The sequence below is a fragment of the Tetrao urogallus genome (assembly GCF_951394365.1).
Source record: "Tetrao urogallus genome assembly, chromosome: Z".
NCBI lineage: Eukaryota > Metazoa > Chordata > Aves > Galliformes > Phasianidae > Tetrao > Tetrao urogallus.
Window position 1 is genome coordinate 944474 of NC_136816.1, and position 19462 is coordinate 963935.

The window sequence follows — 19462 nt, forward strand, 5'->3', positions numbered from 1 at the left end:
GCACCTGAAGACAAGCAGGTCGGAGAACAGTCATTGCTGCATGAAGCTTAAAGCAAACTGGGAAACACGTGGCATGCCAAAAAACAGGTTACAATTGTCCTCTGCTTCCACAGGAGCACTGTCTTACACTGTGGAAATACTGGAACTCACTGTGCGGATCACTTCTTCCATTTACTTAAATGTGAAATGCTCACTCCTGCACTCCTCACCCCCCAGAACGTGCAGGCTTCAGGAATCAATATTGTCTGTGTCTACAGATCAAAAAAGAAGCCACGCGGAGTCCCATTGTGTGTTTCTATCTTAGGAGAATCTTCTATGGAAGACCAGCCAGCATTCAGGCTATTTTCTCTGCTCTGGGACTGGTCTGAGAGAAGGGGAGCTCTTAGGGGAAAAGTGCTGGTTTTATCAGGGTGAAACAAGCAGCGTGAAACGAACTCTGCTGGTAAAAGCAAGGGAGATGCTAAATTCCAACACACTGCCTCTGTCAATAATCTCAAGAAAACCCATCTCAAGCATTGTGTTACCTCTGTTAAGAAATGAGCCTGCTTCTGCAGATAATGCGTTTACAACAAAGCCCAACAATTGTGCATCTTTTCGCTTGCTAATATTTTCAAATCAACTTTTTCAAATCAACTATTTGAAGGAAGAACACAACATGTGGCTAACCAGCACACACATAGCTCTGAAGTGTATACAGTAAATAGAGCCTTGCAAAACCTAGCAGAAGATACCTTACCATCGTCATCATCCTGATTTGGATTAGGCACATCTTTTAAAATGCTGAAGATTTCATCATTACTGGCCTTGTTTTTAATTGCAATTGTTAAACAGAGTGCCACAGTATATCCAGGAAGAGACCCTAAACAACAGCAAAGCGAAAAAAAAATATTAAGGAACTGAATCTCTTTTGATGTAAGTTTGCCTATCAAAGAAGCAAGTACACTTCCCAGATGCACATAACTAGTTGTTCCAACATCACGGTCCATTATTCTACTACAACTGCTCAGTAGGTTTCCTTGTCCTCACGTCAAATTCAAAACTTTTGGCAGAATCTTTAGAGCTGAGGCCCAGAAATCACCCTTCTATCTTAAAGCTCCACATAATGTCCCTCAACTTCCTAAAATACAATACTTTCTTTTTTTCCCGTATTTTATCTTGGATGAAGAAACCTTCACATTTAGGACTGTCCATTACTCCTTTTATTACTGGTTGTATGAAGTTACTTTTTCCTCCCTCAGTCTTCATGTCTTCTGCTGTCTCTGTGTGCTCCATTACCAGTGGGATGTTTTACTGTTCTACCATATTCAAAATACTGGCGTGCTCCCTTGCTCTGAAGCACTTTGACTTGACTCTTCATGGACTTTAATACTTACTATTGCTTTCATCTCCATACTTGTAGATACACACTGGATTTGCAGGACTGAGGACAGAAAAGCTTGCAGGAACAATATCGATTATCCGCTGATGATAGGAGAGCCTGCAAAGAGGTTTAAGAGCAGTAGAATTGAAATGGATTAATTCTGAAGTCATTCCTTTACAATGGCTTCCTGCTATTTAAGTTTCACATGTTAAGAAAATACTGTTGCACTGAATAAAGTGCTCACGAGTAAGATCTAAGTAACTTATTAATGGATGCTTGCTACTTGAATATCTTGATAGTGGGACTTCATCCTCACACCATTCAGCTTTTGAAAAGATTAAGAGACTGTCTGGTAGATGTCTCATGCAAAAGCTTATGAAGCCATCCAGAAAAATAGCAAGAGTCCAGTCAACTACTAAGCCCCAGTCAAAGGAGAAAAAAAAAAATACTAAATGCCTTCATGTCTACATATCTCTCAATTTTACTTCCCAGCTTCCATCAATCCTACAAAGGATTAATTTGGTGAAATGGAAAAACACAACAGAAAACTTGAATTAGTTTTGCAGCATGTTACTATCACACTTGTCTGTACTGAATTCACTCCAAAACAGACTGATCTAAGATTCTGAACAACACAGGGATTTTGAACATTTTACTGAACCTCCTATCCCTCTATTTCAAGAATTCCGATAGTGTATTCTTGTTGGCTTCTGTGGGATTTTTGTTCAAGGGGTTTTTTTTTTGTTTTTGTTTTTGTTTTTAAATAATAGGTAGGTTGCTCTGAAAAGTAATGCCTCCTAGTAGTTTCTTATAGAAATAGATACAAAAAGCACAATAATGCTATTTGACAGAGCAAATTCTCGCCTACAAAAAACAATTTTTCAGCATAGTCACCTCATGAGCTCTGCATTTTCACTGGCGATGGACAAGAGCCCGCAATGCCACGCTTGTTAAAACCAAGACCAGTGGAGGTGATCTCTACTGCTGTCACCACTGCTGAAATGCACCACCTGCCCCCTCTGTGCTTATATCCACTGTCGTGTCTACGTTCAGCAAGCCTCAGCAATAGTGGGTGCCACTTTTTCCCACGAAGGAATTCAATGCCACGCTTTGCTCCATGTGCACTTCCTTATCAGACGCCATTTTGCCAGGCTGCCCCTCTACTGCCATCTGTTGCATGGCCACAACATGGAATGCAGTACTGACAGGAAGGTTCAACCCCTACTGCCATACCACCACCGTCTGCCTCTGACATCGTAGGCAACATAATAAAAGTAGGAGACAGTACTTTTGGATTACTTCAGTATATATATATATTTTTAAAAAAGGACTACTGACATCAAAGAGACTCACAAGAATTAGAATTCCACTCTTAGTTCTCAGAGTAACTAATGATACGCTCTGCCCGTTTCTTTGAAATCTAAATATTTCTCAGGACTACTGGCTGATCCCTACTTCTCTCCATGCCCATGGCGAAGAATGTCCCTATGTAAACAGATGTAAGCATAATTAGGGCAGATAGTTCATTACTGTGTGCTTCACCTGTTTCTCCTCGTCTGCTAGAAGTAGTGCTCTACAACAAGTAAGTCAGAATAAAATCATACCAACTACGGACTTGTCTCTTACTCAGAATGGAATTACAAGGACATGTAAGACAGAAATTGCAAGGAGTGTGGAAGCAACCAGAAACAAAGATCATTCTTCTGAGAGCACAGCCATCTACAGATTTCACTTACCGCATGCATTTTTCCAACACCTCTCTCACAAACTTGGGTTTGGGCTTTTCAAGGTCCTGAGTAAGACAATCTGACCTATCAGAGAACAGAGGTGATGGTGTTGGAAAGAATGTGTCATTTAGTCTCTTTCTGGCTTGGTGTGATACATATAAAACAATCATGGTCTAAGCACAGCTGGACTGCCTGACGCTCTTTTACAGCCCACACATCCTTAAGACAGTGAGACAGCTCATCACTATATCCTTACTAACAGTAATCTTGAAAAGTCATCTTTATGTGATGTATTTAAGTAGCTCTCCTTTCCACAACAGATTACATTAACTTGTGCTTATGGTTATTCTGCCTTCCTTCTCCCTACGAAAAAAGCATTGTGTGATTTTATAGTCTATTTCTTCCTCACAGGAATTTGAGTTTCTGGCTGATTTCAAATGCATTTCAAGAGTGCTATGAAGTATCTCAAATAGTTAAAAGATTTGTGAAAAACAGCAGCTTGTGAGAAAAAGCACACAAGCATTCCCATCAAGGAGCATCCATGCAAGGAAAAAACTGGTTCTACAAAGACCTCCAGTGGGTCAGGCAACATTCTACTTAAGACTAAACAGAAACATACAGCTCTGTGAGGATAATACATGAAACTTCAGTAATGCCACAATACCTTACTGAACATTTCTCCATGACAGCTGGGCAGATCAGCCATGGAGAGCATATATGGTAGCAACCTACAGAAGTTGGGACTGTATTAAGGATGTAACTCCAGCTTTAGTGGGAGAGGGAGCAACAGTATACAGTATATGAGAAAGGCAGCAGGCAGCCAGCACAGTGCCTGGAATACAAATCCCACGGAAGCCTGTGGTTAGGCATTGTTGGAGACCACTGAGCTCCTGCCAGGAATGCGAGTTGGAGATTTAGCATAAGAATGGACAGCGGGGCCAGCTCTGCTGGAAAGTCAGGTACTGAGATTTTGCAGGAGGAAAACTGGTTCAAAGATCTCACAGATGAAGATGAAAATCGAAGGTTTAGGGTAGCACAGAGCACGACATCACAGAATGAGTACAGGATACAGACACATAGAGCACAAGGGCAAATCATTAAAGGTAGGGAGCCGTTCAATAACTGACCAAGAATATGAGACAAAACAAAGAAATTGTGTTTCTACTTCTCTTTAGGGAACACTCACACTAGCTTGATATTTATCACAAAAATAGTCAGGGACAACACAGAGACTAAAAGGATTAGCAGGACAATCTACCTCTAAATGGTGATGAGCAGATTAAAAAAAAAAAAATCTCTGAAAAGTTAGAGGAAAGCAATTAGTACAGCCAGCATACTGTGACACTTTCGGGCTAAGTCTGGAGGTTTATGGTTTCTGCAATACGAGTTGCGTATTAAAATGTGAGAAACTTACCAATCTTCCCAGCTCCAACGGAACTGGAAGTTACTCAAGTGGTGAGAAAACCAGTTAATGAATCTTCATCATACGAAGAAAAAAGAAGCTCTATTAAATACTGAAACTGCAGAAAAACTTTCCTTTGAGATTTTCTTGTAAGCATATTCTATATGTCAAAGGCAGTACAGCATTACATTTAGGTCAAAAGACGAGGTTCAGAAACTAGAACTAGAAACTAGAATCAGAAACTAGATATTTTGGACAAATAGAGAGCCTGTCATGTTCTGTTGTTCCATACAGATGACATGCTAAGTTCACAATTAAAACAAACTTACTGCGAATACACAGCTTTACATTTTTGATGAGTAATTAATAGCTCTCCTGCAATCAAGCCACCACTCTCCTCCACCTCTGGACGGTGCATGTACCACAACTTCACTTCCCAGACCACTGAGAAGCATGCACAGTACAAGACAGAAGAATAACGTGCAACTTACACCAGGCTGGGATGCGTGTAAGTTCTCATCAGCACTCCAGTGGAGTGTTTCAGGAAGAAAAGGCACAAGCCCCCAAACTTCTATCTAGATTAATCAAATCAAGAGCCCTCCAAAATTGTTTCGAAGAGCACTATGAATTTATGAAGAATATTTTCCATCCCTCAAAAACACATTTACCTGTCTACACAGGTTGTATTCATTGTATCCAAACGCATGTAGAGCATTTCTGTGGCTTGTGCAAGCTGAAGTTTTTTGTTAAGGTTAACAGAAAAGCACTAGATAAATCAAATGCAATTCCATTCAGTTTTGGAATAGAATGGAAAATAAATGATAGCTCCCTCAGACTATTCCAGAAGCAGGTAAATCAAATCCATTGAGGAAGAACAGGAAGACAAGAAGCCGAAAGTTTTTTTTTCCATTCTAACACTGTTTTTCTTCCACTGCTGTGAGACTGCTGGCTCCTAGAGAAAGTTAGAATTCTCTTCATGCAAGGGAACTGCGCAGGCACAGATAACAACCAAGTACTTCTGTAACCCTTCCTTGTACCTTAACATGCTGCTCTTGATACTCATGTACAAACAGCCTTTGATCATCACTGAAAACTCAGGAAACTACGTCTACGCTGGCTATGCCCAACAAAGGCTTTGTTGTTTTTACAGCATCCCTATTAACATTAAAAGCCTTCTACACAGAGATCCCCACAATTCCAGCAACAATTCAAGCTCTAAACACTGGCATTTACACGATTTTCAAACAATATGCCCTTGTGGCCAAGAAGGCCAATGGTACCCTGGGGTGCATTACAAGGACTGTGGTTATCACTCTTGAGGGAGGTGATCCTTTCCTGCCCTGGTGAGGTCGCATCTGGAATACTGCATGCAGTACTGGGCTCTCCAGTTAAAAGAAGAAAGAAATCTTCTAGAGAGACTGCTGTGGAGGATGACTGGTGTCACAGAGCATTGCCCGTGTGAGGAAAGGCTGAGACATGGGACTGTTCAGCTTGGACGAGTGAAGTCTGAAGGGATCTTATCAGTGCTTGTAACTATCTGAAGGATGGGTGTTGAGTAGATGGGGCCAGGCTTTTTTCAGCAGTGCCCACTGACAGGACAATGGGCAATGGCCCAAACTGGAACACAAGTGTAGTTCTATATGAGGAAAACCAACTTTACTGTGGAACAGGCTGACCAGGAGACTGGGGATTCTCCTTTGGAGACATTCAAAACCTGCCTGGATGCTTTCCTTTGCAAACTACTGTAGGAAACATGCTTTAGAGTGAGGCTGGACTAGATGAACTCCAGAGGTCCCTTCCAACCCCTACAATTTTATGATTGTGTAGTGATATCATGATATATAATAAAAAATTGTGAATGAAGTTACCACTGGATAAGCATCTGTTTTCTCAAGAATCTGTAGCTTGTTGTGAAATGATGAACTAGCCCGATTCGAGACTGCAATAGAATAGAAGCAATTTAGCAGACAGAATGAGCTAGGGTCACATCGCCTTTCTCAGCATGTAACTACTCTTATTTGAGCTGACAGTCTATTACCGACATTCTGAATGCTTCCACTGAGAGCCCTTGAATGGGAACTCGAGCAGGTTCATTTAAAATCATCTGCAATGCTCACACAGTTCCTAAAAGCATAGATTAAGTCTGTCCCTTCCTTTCCTTCTCAGCCTTCAATATGCAATGGAGCCACACATTACCCAGTCCTAACAGGATACTTTAACAGCAATTCTTTGGAAGGCGAAAGGAAGTACCAGAGCAGTGTTCATAAATCTGAGGAGTCTTGCTCAGTCAGCAGACTAGACCCATGCTACATGGGCTGTGCTTTTCTTTCATGCAAGTGTTACAAGCAAAGCCTCATGTGGCAGCTGTAAAATAGATTACTGACAATATTTATTGCTATTTCTTCACCTACAGAACAAGTGATATAAAGGCTATTTTAAAAATGCTCTCCAGAAGCAAAGAAAGGATACAACTTGTGGTAAAGAACCAGGCTGAAGTTTGCACAGTTCAATCAGCAGAGTTGTGTACATGACCTCGATGTGTGGCGGAGAAGGAAGCTGAAACAACTCTGCAAAAATTACCTGTAGGAAAGGAAGGCATAGAATCAGAGCACAGTCAGCTTCAGAACAGCAACATCAGCCTTAAACAAGCACATACCCAAATAGGCTAATATTATTCTGTCACGCTCAAGTTCTAGGAGAAAAAGGTAAAGTTTACAAAGACAGTGGTAACTCTACACCATATTAAAACATTCTAAAACCACCTTCGCCGTTCTGTACTAACACAACACAGTCCCAGCATTAAACATGATACATCTCAGAAAGTGTACTCAGCTGTATTTTGCCCTAATGCAGTGTTACCAAATGATGTTGGCAAAACAAAGCTGAAGTGATCCGATTCTATCAATCAAATAGTAAACATTAAACACACTAAGCGAAGCTTAAGCATATAATGTGAAAGATGATTTACATCAAAATTAGACTGTACTTTTCCACACTATTCTCTTTTCTCTTACACAAAATAATAAATGAATATAGCCACAAGCTGCAACAGAAAATAATAACCACCACTCCACCTGATAGAAATATATGCCCTGTACCCCCTTGGCTGAGGATCCCTTTAAGAAAACTAAAAACAATCCTGCAGACAGCATTCATATTTTATTTTCAAGTGTGCTCATAGGAGTGTGTCAATCCTTAAGGGCTATGAAGAATTCACCACTGTGCAACACTCATGTTTGAGTTTCTGGTTAGTCTGCATGCCATTCTCAACTAGATTTCAATGAAGTTCAAAATCATGAACCTTTGATTCATTTCAGTTGGTAATTTTCCTCACTGACAACTTTAAGCTTCAGAATAAACACAGAGGAATTAAAGCTTCAAAGAGTAAGCAGTAGATAATGCTCTTACTAGTTCAAGAAATCACTGTCCATTTATAGGTTTCACAAACAGCACGTGAAAACACACTGACGAGAAAATGCTACAGTCTGAGGATGGACTTGGAATCACAACAAGACTATAAGGAGCTGAAGAACTTTTCCATGGAAAAAGCTTCTGGGTCTGATAAAGATGGAGGACTGCTATCCACTGCTGCTCTTTCAAGACAGGTTACATGAGGAAGCCACAAGGAAATGACAAAAAACTACGAGATCCTCCCTTGGGATATAGGAATATCAGGAATACACAGGATATCAGGAACACAGGTACTGTTCCCCTTGTTCTTCCTGGCTGGAGACTGGGACTTGTGCAGGATGCAGCGAAAGGACCCCTTCAGTGACTGGCTGCATGAATGGTATCATGCTCAGGATTACTGGTTCTATGGTTCTGGACACACCTTCAAGAGATTGGGCAGGCTGACATTGGATGGGATGCAACTGCTAGGATGGGGCAACAATTTAAATAGGCTGGGCTAACAGAACTTTAAATAAGAACTGATGGGGGAAAGGTTTGTACTTCTAACTAACAGAGAAACACTGTCATTTTAGGAAGCAGCAAAGGAAAACCTCAGATTTGTCTCAGTGCTCTTACAAGGTAACATGGCCAATAGCCTGCTTGAAGTGCCTCTACACCAATGCATGCAGCATGGGAAATAAACAGGAGGAGATGATGCCATGGTGCAATTAGAAAGCTGACTTAACTGCTAGCACAGAAATGTAGTCAGACAACTCACATAACTAGAAACACTTCAGCTGAGGGCTGCAAAGTTTTTAGAAGACAGGCAAGGAAGGAGAGGGGAAGGAGCTGCACTGTATGTCAAGAAATGGACAGACTGTGAAGAGCTGACTCTGAAAAACAGCCACGATGAGGCTGAGTTCTTCTGGGGACCATACCAATAAGGGACATCTGGTGGTCAGGCACCCTGATCAAGGAGCCAATGATGAGGTCTTCTTGCTTTGTCTGCAAGAAGCATCCTGATCACAGGATCTCATTCTGATAGGGCATTTCAACCACCTGGATGCCTGCTGGGAAAGCAACTTGGTGGGCTGTAAGCAAGCCAGGAGACTCCTGCAGTGCGCTGAAGACAACTTGCTTGTCCAGATACTAGACGGACCAACAGGGGGTGAAGCATTACTGAACCTGGTGCTCACTGACGCAGCTGAAATCATGAAGCAGGTTAAGTCTGGAGACAGTGTGGGCTGTAGCAACCATGTCCTACTTTGTAATTTTAAGGAAGATGGACCCTGACATTCAGGAGAGTGACATTTCATCTGCTTGAGAGAATTATTGGGTGGGATCCCCAGAAAGCTGTTGTTACGGACAAAGGAATACAACAGAGGTGGCAACTCTTTAAAGACACCCTTCTGAGAGCACAAGAACTCTCCATCCTCAGCATAAGAAATCAAATAGACAAGGCAGGAAACTGGCATGGCTCAACAAGAACCTGCTGGTCAAACTGAGGAATAAAGAGGAAATACAAAGGCAGTGGAAGCAGGGATGTATGGTCTATGAAGAATACAAGGACGCCATCTAGACATGCAGAGATAGGATCAGCAGTGCCAGGGCACAGAAGGCACAGAAGGCACAGATCCCTTGTTGAGTGAGGTGAAAAATAACATTAAAGGATTCTACAGGCTTGTTGGTCGGAAGAGGCTGGCCAAGAAGCATGTACTTACTGATAAATGAGATAGGAGAACTGGCAACAACAGACACAGAGAAGGCTGCAGCACTCAAGTTCTTTGTCTCAGACTTCAGATGGCAGTCACGATTCCCACATCTCCTAAGTTCCTGAACCTCTAAATGGGGTTGAGGGAATAAAATCACTCCCAATGAAAGCAGAGAGCAAGTCTGAAACCATTGGATGAGACTGAAACCTGTACAAGTCTACAGGGCTAAACAACATCCATCTGGAGTCCTAAAGGAACTGGCTGATGTGCTGCCATGCCACTCTCCATCAGATCTGAAAAGTCATGGCTGTCAGGTGAAGTCCCTGGTATTGAAGGAAAGGAAACACCACTCTTATTTTTAAGAAAGGCAGAAGAGAAGACCTGGGAAACTACAGGCCATTAAGCCGCACCTTCGTGCCTGGTAAGATCAAAGAACAGATCCTCCTGGAAACTATATTAAGATGCTTGAAAGAAGAAGGAGATGATCTGAGACAGCAAACACAGCTTCACCAAGGCTGACTGTGCCTGACCAATCTGGCAACCTTCTATGATGGAGTGATAGCATCAGTGGACAAACAAAAGGCAAGTGATGTCTGATGTCATCTACCTAAACTTCTGCAAGGCCTTTGGCATGTCCATAGAACAATTAAGATTGGAGAAGACTTCTGAAATCTCAATTCCAACCGTCAATCAATCACCACAATGCCTACTAAATGACAGCCCTCAATGCTGCATCTACATGTTTCTCAAAAACCTCCAAGGATGGTGACCCAACACCTTCTGGGTAGTTTGTTCCAATGCTTCACCATCCTTTCTGAGGAAAGATTTTTCTTAACAAGCAACCTGAACCTCCTCTGGTGCGACAACACACCACATCCTTATCTCTAAATTAGAGATACAGATTTTAAGGGTGGTTAAAGAATTGACTGGATGCTTGCAGCCAGAGGGTTGTGTTCAGCAGGTCTATGTCCAGGTAGAGGCTGGTGACTGGTGTCCCCCAGGGGTCCATCCTACTTCTACTGTTTTCCAACATCTTGATCAGTGACCTAGAAAGTGGGATTGGGTGCACTCTCAGCAAATTTACAGATGGAACTATGCTGTGTGGTGCAGGTGATGCAGCAGAAGGAAGGGATGCCATCCAGAGAGACCTTACAGTGCTGAGAAGTGTGCGCATGTGAACCTAATGAGATTCAACAAGGCCAAGAGAAAGGTGTTGCACCCAGGCCAGGGCAATTCCAGATATGCATACAGACTGGGAGAGGAACTTATCAAGAGCAGCCTTGCAGAGAAGGATGTGAGGGTTTGGGTGGACAAAAAGCTGGACATAGGCAGCAGCATGTCCTTGCAGACCAGAAGGCCAGCTGTATCCTGGGCTGCATCAAAACAGGGTGGGTGGCCAGCAGGATGAGGGAAGGCATTGTCCCTCTATGCTCAAGAAGATCAGATGGGTAGAGCAACTCTCTTGTAAAGAAAGGCTAAGGAGGTGGGCTTGGTCAGCCTGGGAAAGAGAAGGCTTCAAGGAGGCCTCAATGCAGCCTTCCAGTACTTAAAGCAAGCTTATTAACAGGAGGGAAACAGAACTTTTGCATGGTCTGATAGCGGTAGAACAAGAAGAACAGTTTCAAACTGAAACAGGAAATGTAGTTCAAATACAATTATGAGGCAATTGTTTCTCAGAAGGCGGTGAGGCCCTGGCACAGCTGCCCAGAGAAACTGTGGTTGCCCCATCCCTGGAGGTGCTCAGGGCCACCAAAAAAGGGCAGCCTGAGGTGGTGGGGGGCAATCCTTCCACAGCAGGGAGGTTGAAACTTGGTTCATTTTAAGGTCCCTTCCAACCCAAGCCATTCTGTGATTCAATTACACTGTTAACACACATATGGTAAAGATACTGATTAAGATGGTGGTTCTGATATTCATCACATGCTCATGACCAATTATTCATGCAAAGCATTTCATGTCATACCATATTTTGTGGAAACAACTGAGTGACAAGAAAGGTCAAGACTGACAACCTGAACGTATAAGCTTTGTCAAGCCCAAGTTGTATACCAAAAGCTTTACAAGTGCAACAGGTCCTACTAGTCCAACAGCCTAGTGATGCTGTGGCCCTGCTCACAGCCACCAGTATTACCCACATAAGCATGAATAAGAAACTACTGAGATAAAGGTGACACGTTTCAGAGTTTTGTGCACAGAGCATTCCATGCTTGACATGACAGACTGCAACATGGAGCATCATGGCCCTCCAAAATAAGCCCATTTTGGGAAGGTACTGAGCAGCATACATTGGCTTCTGTCTGTGCTGATTTCTGAATCTCAGATAACAATTTCATGTATTCATTAGACACATTATTTCTACTGTTCTGTGCTGTACTACAGAAGTCAAGAGAAAATTCTGCTGAACTGTTGTTGAAAGCAACATAATACTAACCCAAATGTTGAGAGAGAACCTGTAAAGGAATAATAACGAGCAGACTCTATAGAAGTCTGCAAAATGCATGCTAAGCCTTAAAACCTCTGGAATTTCATTGAAAATTTGCAGTCATAGGCAATAAAATTAAAATTCTAGAAGAACTGGAAATCGCAGAAAAGAGAGTATTCTGACAGTTATATTCATACAGTTCATACACCAATCTTGCATTCCTGTGCAGACATTTCATCCATGCAGACCTTTTTTATTCTCATTCTGCAAGTTTTCAAATCAATGACTTTCCAAGATGTTTAACTTATGTATTTGTGAACTGCAACTGCTGACAGTAAAATATAAGTGAGCATAAAGCACCCAGCCACACACAGTTCCTGAAGGTACAGAGGGCCACTGAAGATACCTTGATGTTAAGGCAGAAAATTGCTGCCAGCATGAAGATTTCTCTCTTATGAAATCAAAACTACAAAAAGGACAACATGACCACAAGTAACACAACAGCACTTAGAATATTTGTCATTTTGGTGCCAGCAGGAATTCTCAATCCCATCCTTATGAAATATCAATCTTCTATGTAAGATATATTCATCATTATAATTAACTACAAAATTCCTACGTATAGTTAGTTCTTCGTAGAGCCTTTAGATGACATGAACAAGGTTTTGAACAACCCTGCATCCTGGAAACAGACTCCTGAAAGTAGGCAGCAAGAGAAAAATCTGTACTGTTTTTCTGATACGCTGTCTACAATGAAAGGTGCCCTGGAGGAAGCAAACCACTATTTCATTTCAAGCTCTTTTCAGGACCCGGACAACAAGTCAATCTGAAAAACAAACAAAACTCAACAACGCTTCCCTTCTCCCCACCAAGTTAAAAGTACCAACAAACAGAATAAAATTAACAATTGTATTGCATATAACTTAACTTGCCAAACAAAGGCACTGCTTGCATTCAACGAGGCTCTGGTTGACTCCCAAATGAAACTACATTAACTGAACTTATCATCAAGCTAATTGGGACTTCTTATTAGCAAAAAAAAGAGCCACAAAAGAGATGACTTATAAAATGCATACCTCTACTATGTGATAGTTCAAGGGTATCTTGTTATTTCCTGGATAGCTCAGCAGCTGGGCAGCACTGCAAAAGCACAGACACATTTAGTTCACAGTGTAATGCAGCAAACATAATGTAAAGATTGACTCACAAAGTCATAGGAAATGTTTAATTCTCAGCAGGAAGTCACACAAAAAAAAAAAAAAAAATCAGCACACATCAATCAAAATCCCATCCAAAGACTGCCCCTTGCTACACATAACACAAAATAATCAGCACAAGAGCACATGAGCACAGCCCAAACTCAAGAGCTGTAAGAATGTATTTTCTCTTCCTCTTTGTTTGAATTTTATACTATTAAGCAGAGTAGATTCAGAGACATCTGCAATTCTGGCATGTGCACATGAAGAGGAAAAAGCCCAAAGCTAAACAAACATTCACAATGACTTGGAAGCACTGTAAAGCTAACCGATTATATAAAAAACTCTTAATCTTCAAACAGCTTCTCTTTTAACTAGTTCATTATTGTTTATCATTATTTCACAACAAGCAACTGATATTTTCTTGATTTCATTTTTACCTCAGGTTAAATTTACAACTTTAAACTTTCCTCTTTTACTTTGTCAGAGGAATAACAGATTATTCCAGCACCTGCAACAACCCCGATTCTAGACACTCAGAAAACTGCAAGCAAATAACTTCACGGAATACTATTAAACATTGGTTCTGACCATTTTTACACTATGCCAACTTTGGTGGCTTTCACAGAGGAGTATGACACAGACAGTTAATTACCCATGGCAAACAACCCTGCTTATCAACTACGCACATCAGAGTGCGCCCAAGCAGAAAGGAAGAAACATGGCTTGGTTGGTTCCTGGCGCTTCCAAATTCAAACAAAAGAAATCTGTTGGCACTTAATGACTGCTCAGAGCTAGCTCAGTTACCTCTCCCACATAACCCCAAAAATAAGACTGCAACAAGGAGCAGGCAGCAAAAGCACTTTCATGAATGCCAGCTATATACGAACTAACTAAAGGTTCACCGCAACTCAACAAATCAGCTTCTCTAAAATTCTAGGAAGCATCATATGAGCACACTCTCCACAGAGCTTAATGGGAACATGAAGAGCTAGGTGCACCACCATCAATTTTTGCAGCATATTCTTTATTATAAACAAATTCCTTTCCCAAGGGGTCACAGCATTTCAACCCTGGGATCACGGGGACTCTTCACTATCAGAATACTACAGCCCCACTGTATTCCAGGTAATAGTTTCAATACAGATAACTGTAGTGAATCAAGTTCATCAAATGCTCTAGGAAACGTTTAATCTCAAGCTCCTGTTTAACCAGTTCAGGGTTCTGCATATCCCTGATGCTACTGATGCCATGTTCTTAAATAAGAAGTGCCTGGGCTCCATAAGGCAAAGCTCTTCCTACCAAGTCTTTCTCTCTTTCCAGTGGGATTTGATGATGCAGTGAAGGTTCTCCTCTATTACAAATCGTTCAACAGAATGGCTGCCAGGCATGACAGGGCCCTAGTTAAAGGAAAAAAAAAAAAGTGATGACTCATGAAAGATTACTGCAGTGCTACCACTCTTAGCCATTTACAGAACTAACAAACATGGTGAGTTCTCAACTGCCTTGTATCCTACCGAGAAAGCACACCCAAGACCTGTATTCAAAACAAAATGAATACAAGGATTCATTACAGAAGGGAACAAAATTAGAGAAAATAATCACAAGTTCATGTTGCACCCAGTTCTTTCTTTGATCTGTACAGCAATGAGGCAGTCTGCTAACTTGCTGCCTGGAAACATTCTTGAGTGAGTGAGGATATGAGAAAAAAAGGCCAGAATAGAGTGAAGAGAACAAAGTCATGATCTCGCTGACTGCAAAAATCACTGGCCGATAACTGAAGGTAGTAGATTTAAAGCAAAGGGACTTACAAAGGCACTAGGGGAAAGCAATACACATTCTTTCCCATTCCTACACAATTTTATCTATGTATCTGCTGCAGAACAGTGCTGGAGGTAGTTTGTGGGGGCTAGATGGACCTTCCACCTACTCCAAAGAATCACATTTCTTTTACCCCACAATATGCATCATCTCATTTTAACAGAGAAGTAAACTGTACTTTTTAAACACTGCAATAAAAGTCAGAAAAAAGATCAAAATCTCTAAAGAAGGAAATGCTGCCTCTTGTGAATGCTGTTACTAGAGATATAAGAGAATTTATTCAGCACCAAAGTATAATTACTGCCAATCTTCAAACCACTAAGTGTGCTGGGAGAAAGGACATCGCATTTTGACCTGGATTGTACCATGACACTACCTGCAAAATCAGCTCACTCCCCCTTGCAGGGGTTACATACCTCAGGGTCATCAGTGTAGTCAAACATCCTAAAAATAACCCTTGGCATAGGATAAACTGAGTCTTCAGTGTGAGGTGGAGGAGTGAATGGCGGCAGATTATGTTGCAGTGCTTCACAAAGAATGCTATCAAAAGCCAGGTAGGGCCTCAGAATGTGTCGTTCTTGCCAACGGTCTTTTTTCAACTTCTGAATCTGAGACCAGAGGCAGTCTAAATACTGAAGGGAAAAACAGTGCAAAACATCAGATGTGCTGAATCTTATAACAAAACTTGCAGCTCACGGTGCAATCAAAAAATGTATGTCTTAGATTCAGAAAAAAAAAAACCCAACAACAAAAACCAATTGTTTATATTACTACTTATGGGATCTAGTACTTATTAAATCAAGAAATAATTCAAAAGCTAAACATCAGAGCTGCTCCAATTTCACCAAAGATTCTGTTAACAAAATGTATCTGCTGTTCTTAAGCAGCAAAATGCAGACCAGAAATGCATGCATGACAGCCATCCTTTGAACACGTCAGCAAGACTACAGTCATTTCAGTCAGTGCTCACAAGTGATATTTAAAGAGATTTAATATCTATACTAAAAGTGAAGAGACATTCTGGAGAACCACCATGTTGAAAAGTACCAGCTGCTGCATATTCAAGACAAATGCAATAGTGCCAACAATCAAATATCTTTGCTATGATTTTCAAATCAATTCCAAGCCCCAGCACCCTTTCAGAAATGGCACAAACATCTACTTGTGCTACAGCTACAGGCCCACTTTGTTTAGCTGCTTTCTATGCCCCTGCTAAAAGCAGGTTCAAGAACTCGGGAGGCCACAGACCCCAACAGTCTGTCTGAGGCCTTACTGATTGCACTTTTTGAGGTGAAATACCTCCATAAAGAAGTCATCTGCATCACACTATGAAATGGAAAAACACATTAACAAGTGCCCCATAGGAAAAGTAACGCTTAAGGTACTCTGGAGAACACAAGGGCTAAAAAGCATTTTGCGAATCACTTTCTTACTAACAAAAAGGTGAGAAAATAGATACCAAGCAGGGAGAATACTCACAATGAATCAGTCCTAATCATAAGTCCTACTTCTTCAGATTGGCATTAACAAGACAGTTGTTAAAACCGGAAATTTAAAAACGGGTATCCAATTTAACCAGAACAGTGAAAAATGGATAAAAGATCACTGTTCGAAAAGTTCCCTGAAGAGAAACTTAGTTCTTTTTTTAATCACAATTTCCAATCAAACTTGGGGTAGAAGGAAAACAAAACAAAACAATCAGAGAAGGTAAGCTGTACACCAAGCTAGACAGATGCCAACTTCCCCCTGTAGTATTTTTACTTTAATTGTGAAAGATGACACAGAAGCTGCTGAGTTCAGTTTCTGTATATTTATTTGGCATTTCCTAGTGCTGAGAGAGCAAAACCACTTCAAAGCAAAGAGAAGACATTACGGAGTGAGGAACTACACTCTGCTTTTCACAAAAGTAGCATGAAGCCCTGTTTTTCCAGTTCCAAAAACGGTGCCACAGCTTACAACCATTTTTCATTCAATAACATCTACTCATGGGCTTGTTGGCAAACTAGAAAATGCTCTTCTCACCCCATAACCTGCTACAACTTAGGATGAGAACTCTTTACCTAGAGCTTGTTTGAAATAACGGCAAACAGGGAACAATTCACAGCACAAACACTTTCAGAGCTAGCTCTTAGTTTTCTAGCTGTTTGAACTGTGCTTCTATCACAACAGTTTTTCAAACTTTCTCAAAGAATAACATACAGAAATCACTCACTTCTTCCTGTGGATGTGGTTTATCAGCAGTCCAAACTTGTAGCATTGGTACATGTATCTTCTGGCGGCGTCTGTTTACACAGAAAAGAAAACCTAACCCTTAACAGCATTTTTAGTACAATCACAGTAAGGGAAAAAAAAAAAAAAAAAAAAAAGAGTACCCTACTACTTAATCTCTTCAGTTGTTGAAGTCTAGTGTGCAAAAGAAAAAGAAAAGAATTGTAATTACAATCTCTGTTATCATATCCTGAGAGCAACGTTAACTTGAATCACCTAGCCAAAATCTAGTCTCACTGCACAGCAGTAAGGTCACCTTTTGGTATTTGCAGCAGTTACTGCTACAGCTGTCCCAGCACAAGCTGGACAAGACCATCACCATACCCTAGCACCAGACAGTGCAACTAAACTCTTAGAACTATGAAGTTAGATCACTGTATCTGTCCATTTTTTCAGTGTTCCTTCCCTTCCCCCCCCCCCCCAACAACAAAATGACTCAGAACTAGGACCTGGTATTTTTTAAATGAACACTACTCAAAGTTATTGTTATCCTGAACAAGTCTCCGAAACATATTACAACTTACTTGAGATAGCTTTCTGTCTGAGACAAGAGACGATCCATCTCCGCATCCTTTTTCTCATACAATTCCTTTCCAACCCAAGGCAAAGATGACAAAAATGCAAATATGTACCAGTCACATCGCACCTACAGGAAAGAAATATTCTGAGACTTAAGCACACAACTAAGCTCCAGAAGATTTTACATAAACATTGCATTTTACTTTAAACTACTGTTTTGTGGTGACACAAAGATCAGCAACTAAAGACTGGATAGGCAAATCAGGAACAGAAAAACATGTATTACTGGTTAAAATGTACAATTTTTAACTTGAACTACGACAATCAGACTTGAAAATGATCACTTTCACAGTCTTTCTGCAGATTATCTTCATATTTTGAGTGTAAACAAACCTAGCAGAACAAGCCAGACACCATGCAGTTGCTAAGGTAAAGATTTATTTAGTGCAGATACCTCACTGCGGAGGCCCACACTTTCTTTCTGCACAAGCATTTCCTAAATGCCAGGGGCCACTTTCACTCATACCAAGGAACATGCAGATACCGGTCCATCTAGGTTGCTGCCTCTAAAACCTTCCTGCACCAAGCACAAAACAGTGGTAAGTGCCTGTGAGAACAGCCATGGGGGAGCCTGCAGATTTTTGGCTTACTTGTGGTACGTCTTCCTCCTGTGTCACGCTCACAAAGTTCTCAAACATAGCCACCATCGAAGGTGCAGCTATGACATGACAATTCACAAGATCAGACAGAAAACGAACCTAAAAAAGTCCAAAAAAATGCGTTTCCAAGATAAACATTACTTGAATAACTACAACCAAAAGATATGGGTAATCATTCAGTACTAGGAAGGCAGAAATACTGCACACTGTACAGGTACACCTGGCAAGCACAAGGAACAAATAACATAAGCACAGTCGAACAGTTTGTCCATTATAATGTCCATAAGGTCAGTCTGTAATAATTCTAACACTACAACTCCTGATGATGACAGGGTAGGAAACACCAGGATGCATTTAAAAGCATGCAAATAGGTTACAGAACACACAGAACAACAACAACCACATTTTCTCTCCCCCAAGTGGAAAAAGACCACTAAAATTACAGAAGTGTAAAAAAAAAAAAATAATAAAAGCCATCTTAAATGATGAAGATAGATTGATCGGTTTCTTCATGAGTGCAGAGGTGAGACAGAAATGGCAGGGTTGAATCTATACACCATTTAGAGTCTTTCAGACAAGATAAATTTCTATAGTTAACTGTTCATAAATACAGATAGCTACAGAGAGAAAGCCTGTGCTAAAGCTGACTGCGTTGTCAGGTCTCAGAAAGGTGACAATGACTAGGAGGAATCAGCCTTTGCAATGAAAACATTCATCCTGGCAGGAATACATCATTGATCTGGAGGCATATTAACAAGAAATCCAGACTGACATAAATGACAACTTAAGTAGAAAATAACTGGAGTACCGCAGTGGTACACGTTATACTGGAAGTGCTTTCTTCTCCTCCTTCCTCCCTCATCAATCTTTTGATTTGTTTGTACCCTGTTTTGATGTAACTCAGCTATTGCAGCAATCTCAAGAAACAATTAAATTCTAACAACAATCTAATTTTTGGTTTTTTTACGGCTTAGTTTTTCTTAAGG

At 40.9% G+C, this 19462-nt stretch overlaps 1 protein-coding gene across 2 annotated transcripts in view; it reads right to left on the bottom strand.

Moving 5' to 3' along the window:
* The window catches only part of NCBP1 (nuclear cap binding protein subunit 1), a gene marked incomplete at both ends in the record, with an annotated part of 30477 nt that overhangs the window by 7870 nt on the left and 3145 nt on the right, over window positions 1-19462 (bottom strand). Inside the window, 12 exons of one of the 2 annotated variants that reach the window (XM_079548690.1) lie at window positions 737-859; window positions 1374-1477; window positions 3097-3171; window positions 4502-4564; window positions 5158-5222; window positions 6959-7069; window positions 13090-13153; window positions 14512-14609; window positions 15447-15662; window positions 17243-17312; window positions 17823-17944; window positions 18468-18575. In XM_079548690.1, coding sequence (XP_079404816.1) covers window positions 737-859; window positions 1374-1477; window positions 3097-3171; window positions 4502-4564; window positions 5158-5222; window positions 6959-7069; window positions 13090-13153; window positions 14512-14609; window positions 15447-15662; window positions 17243-17312; window positions 17823-17944; window positions 18468-18575 — 1219 coding nt within the window. Of the gene's footprint in view, window positions 1-736; window positions 860-1373; window positions 1478-3096; window positions 3172-4501; window positions 4565-5157; window positions 5223-6958; window positions 7070-13089; window positions 13154-14511; window positions 14610-15446; window positions 15663-17242; window positions 17313-17822; window positions 17945-18467; window positions 18576-19462 lie in introns of those variants that run through there. The other variant, XM_079548691.1, reaches the window with a different exon arrangement.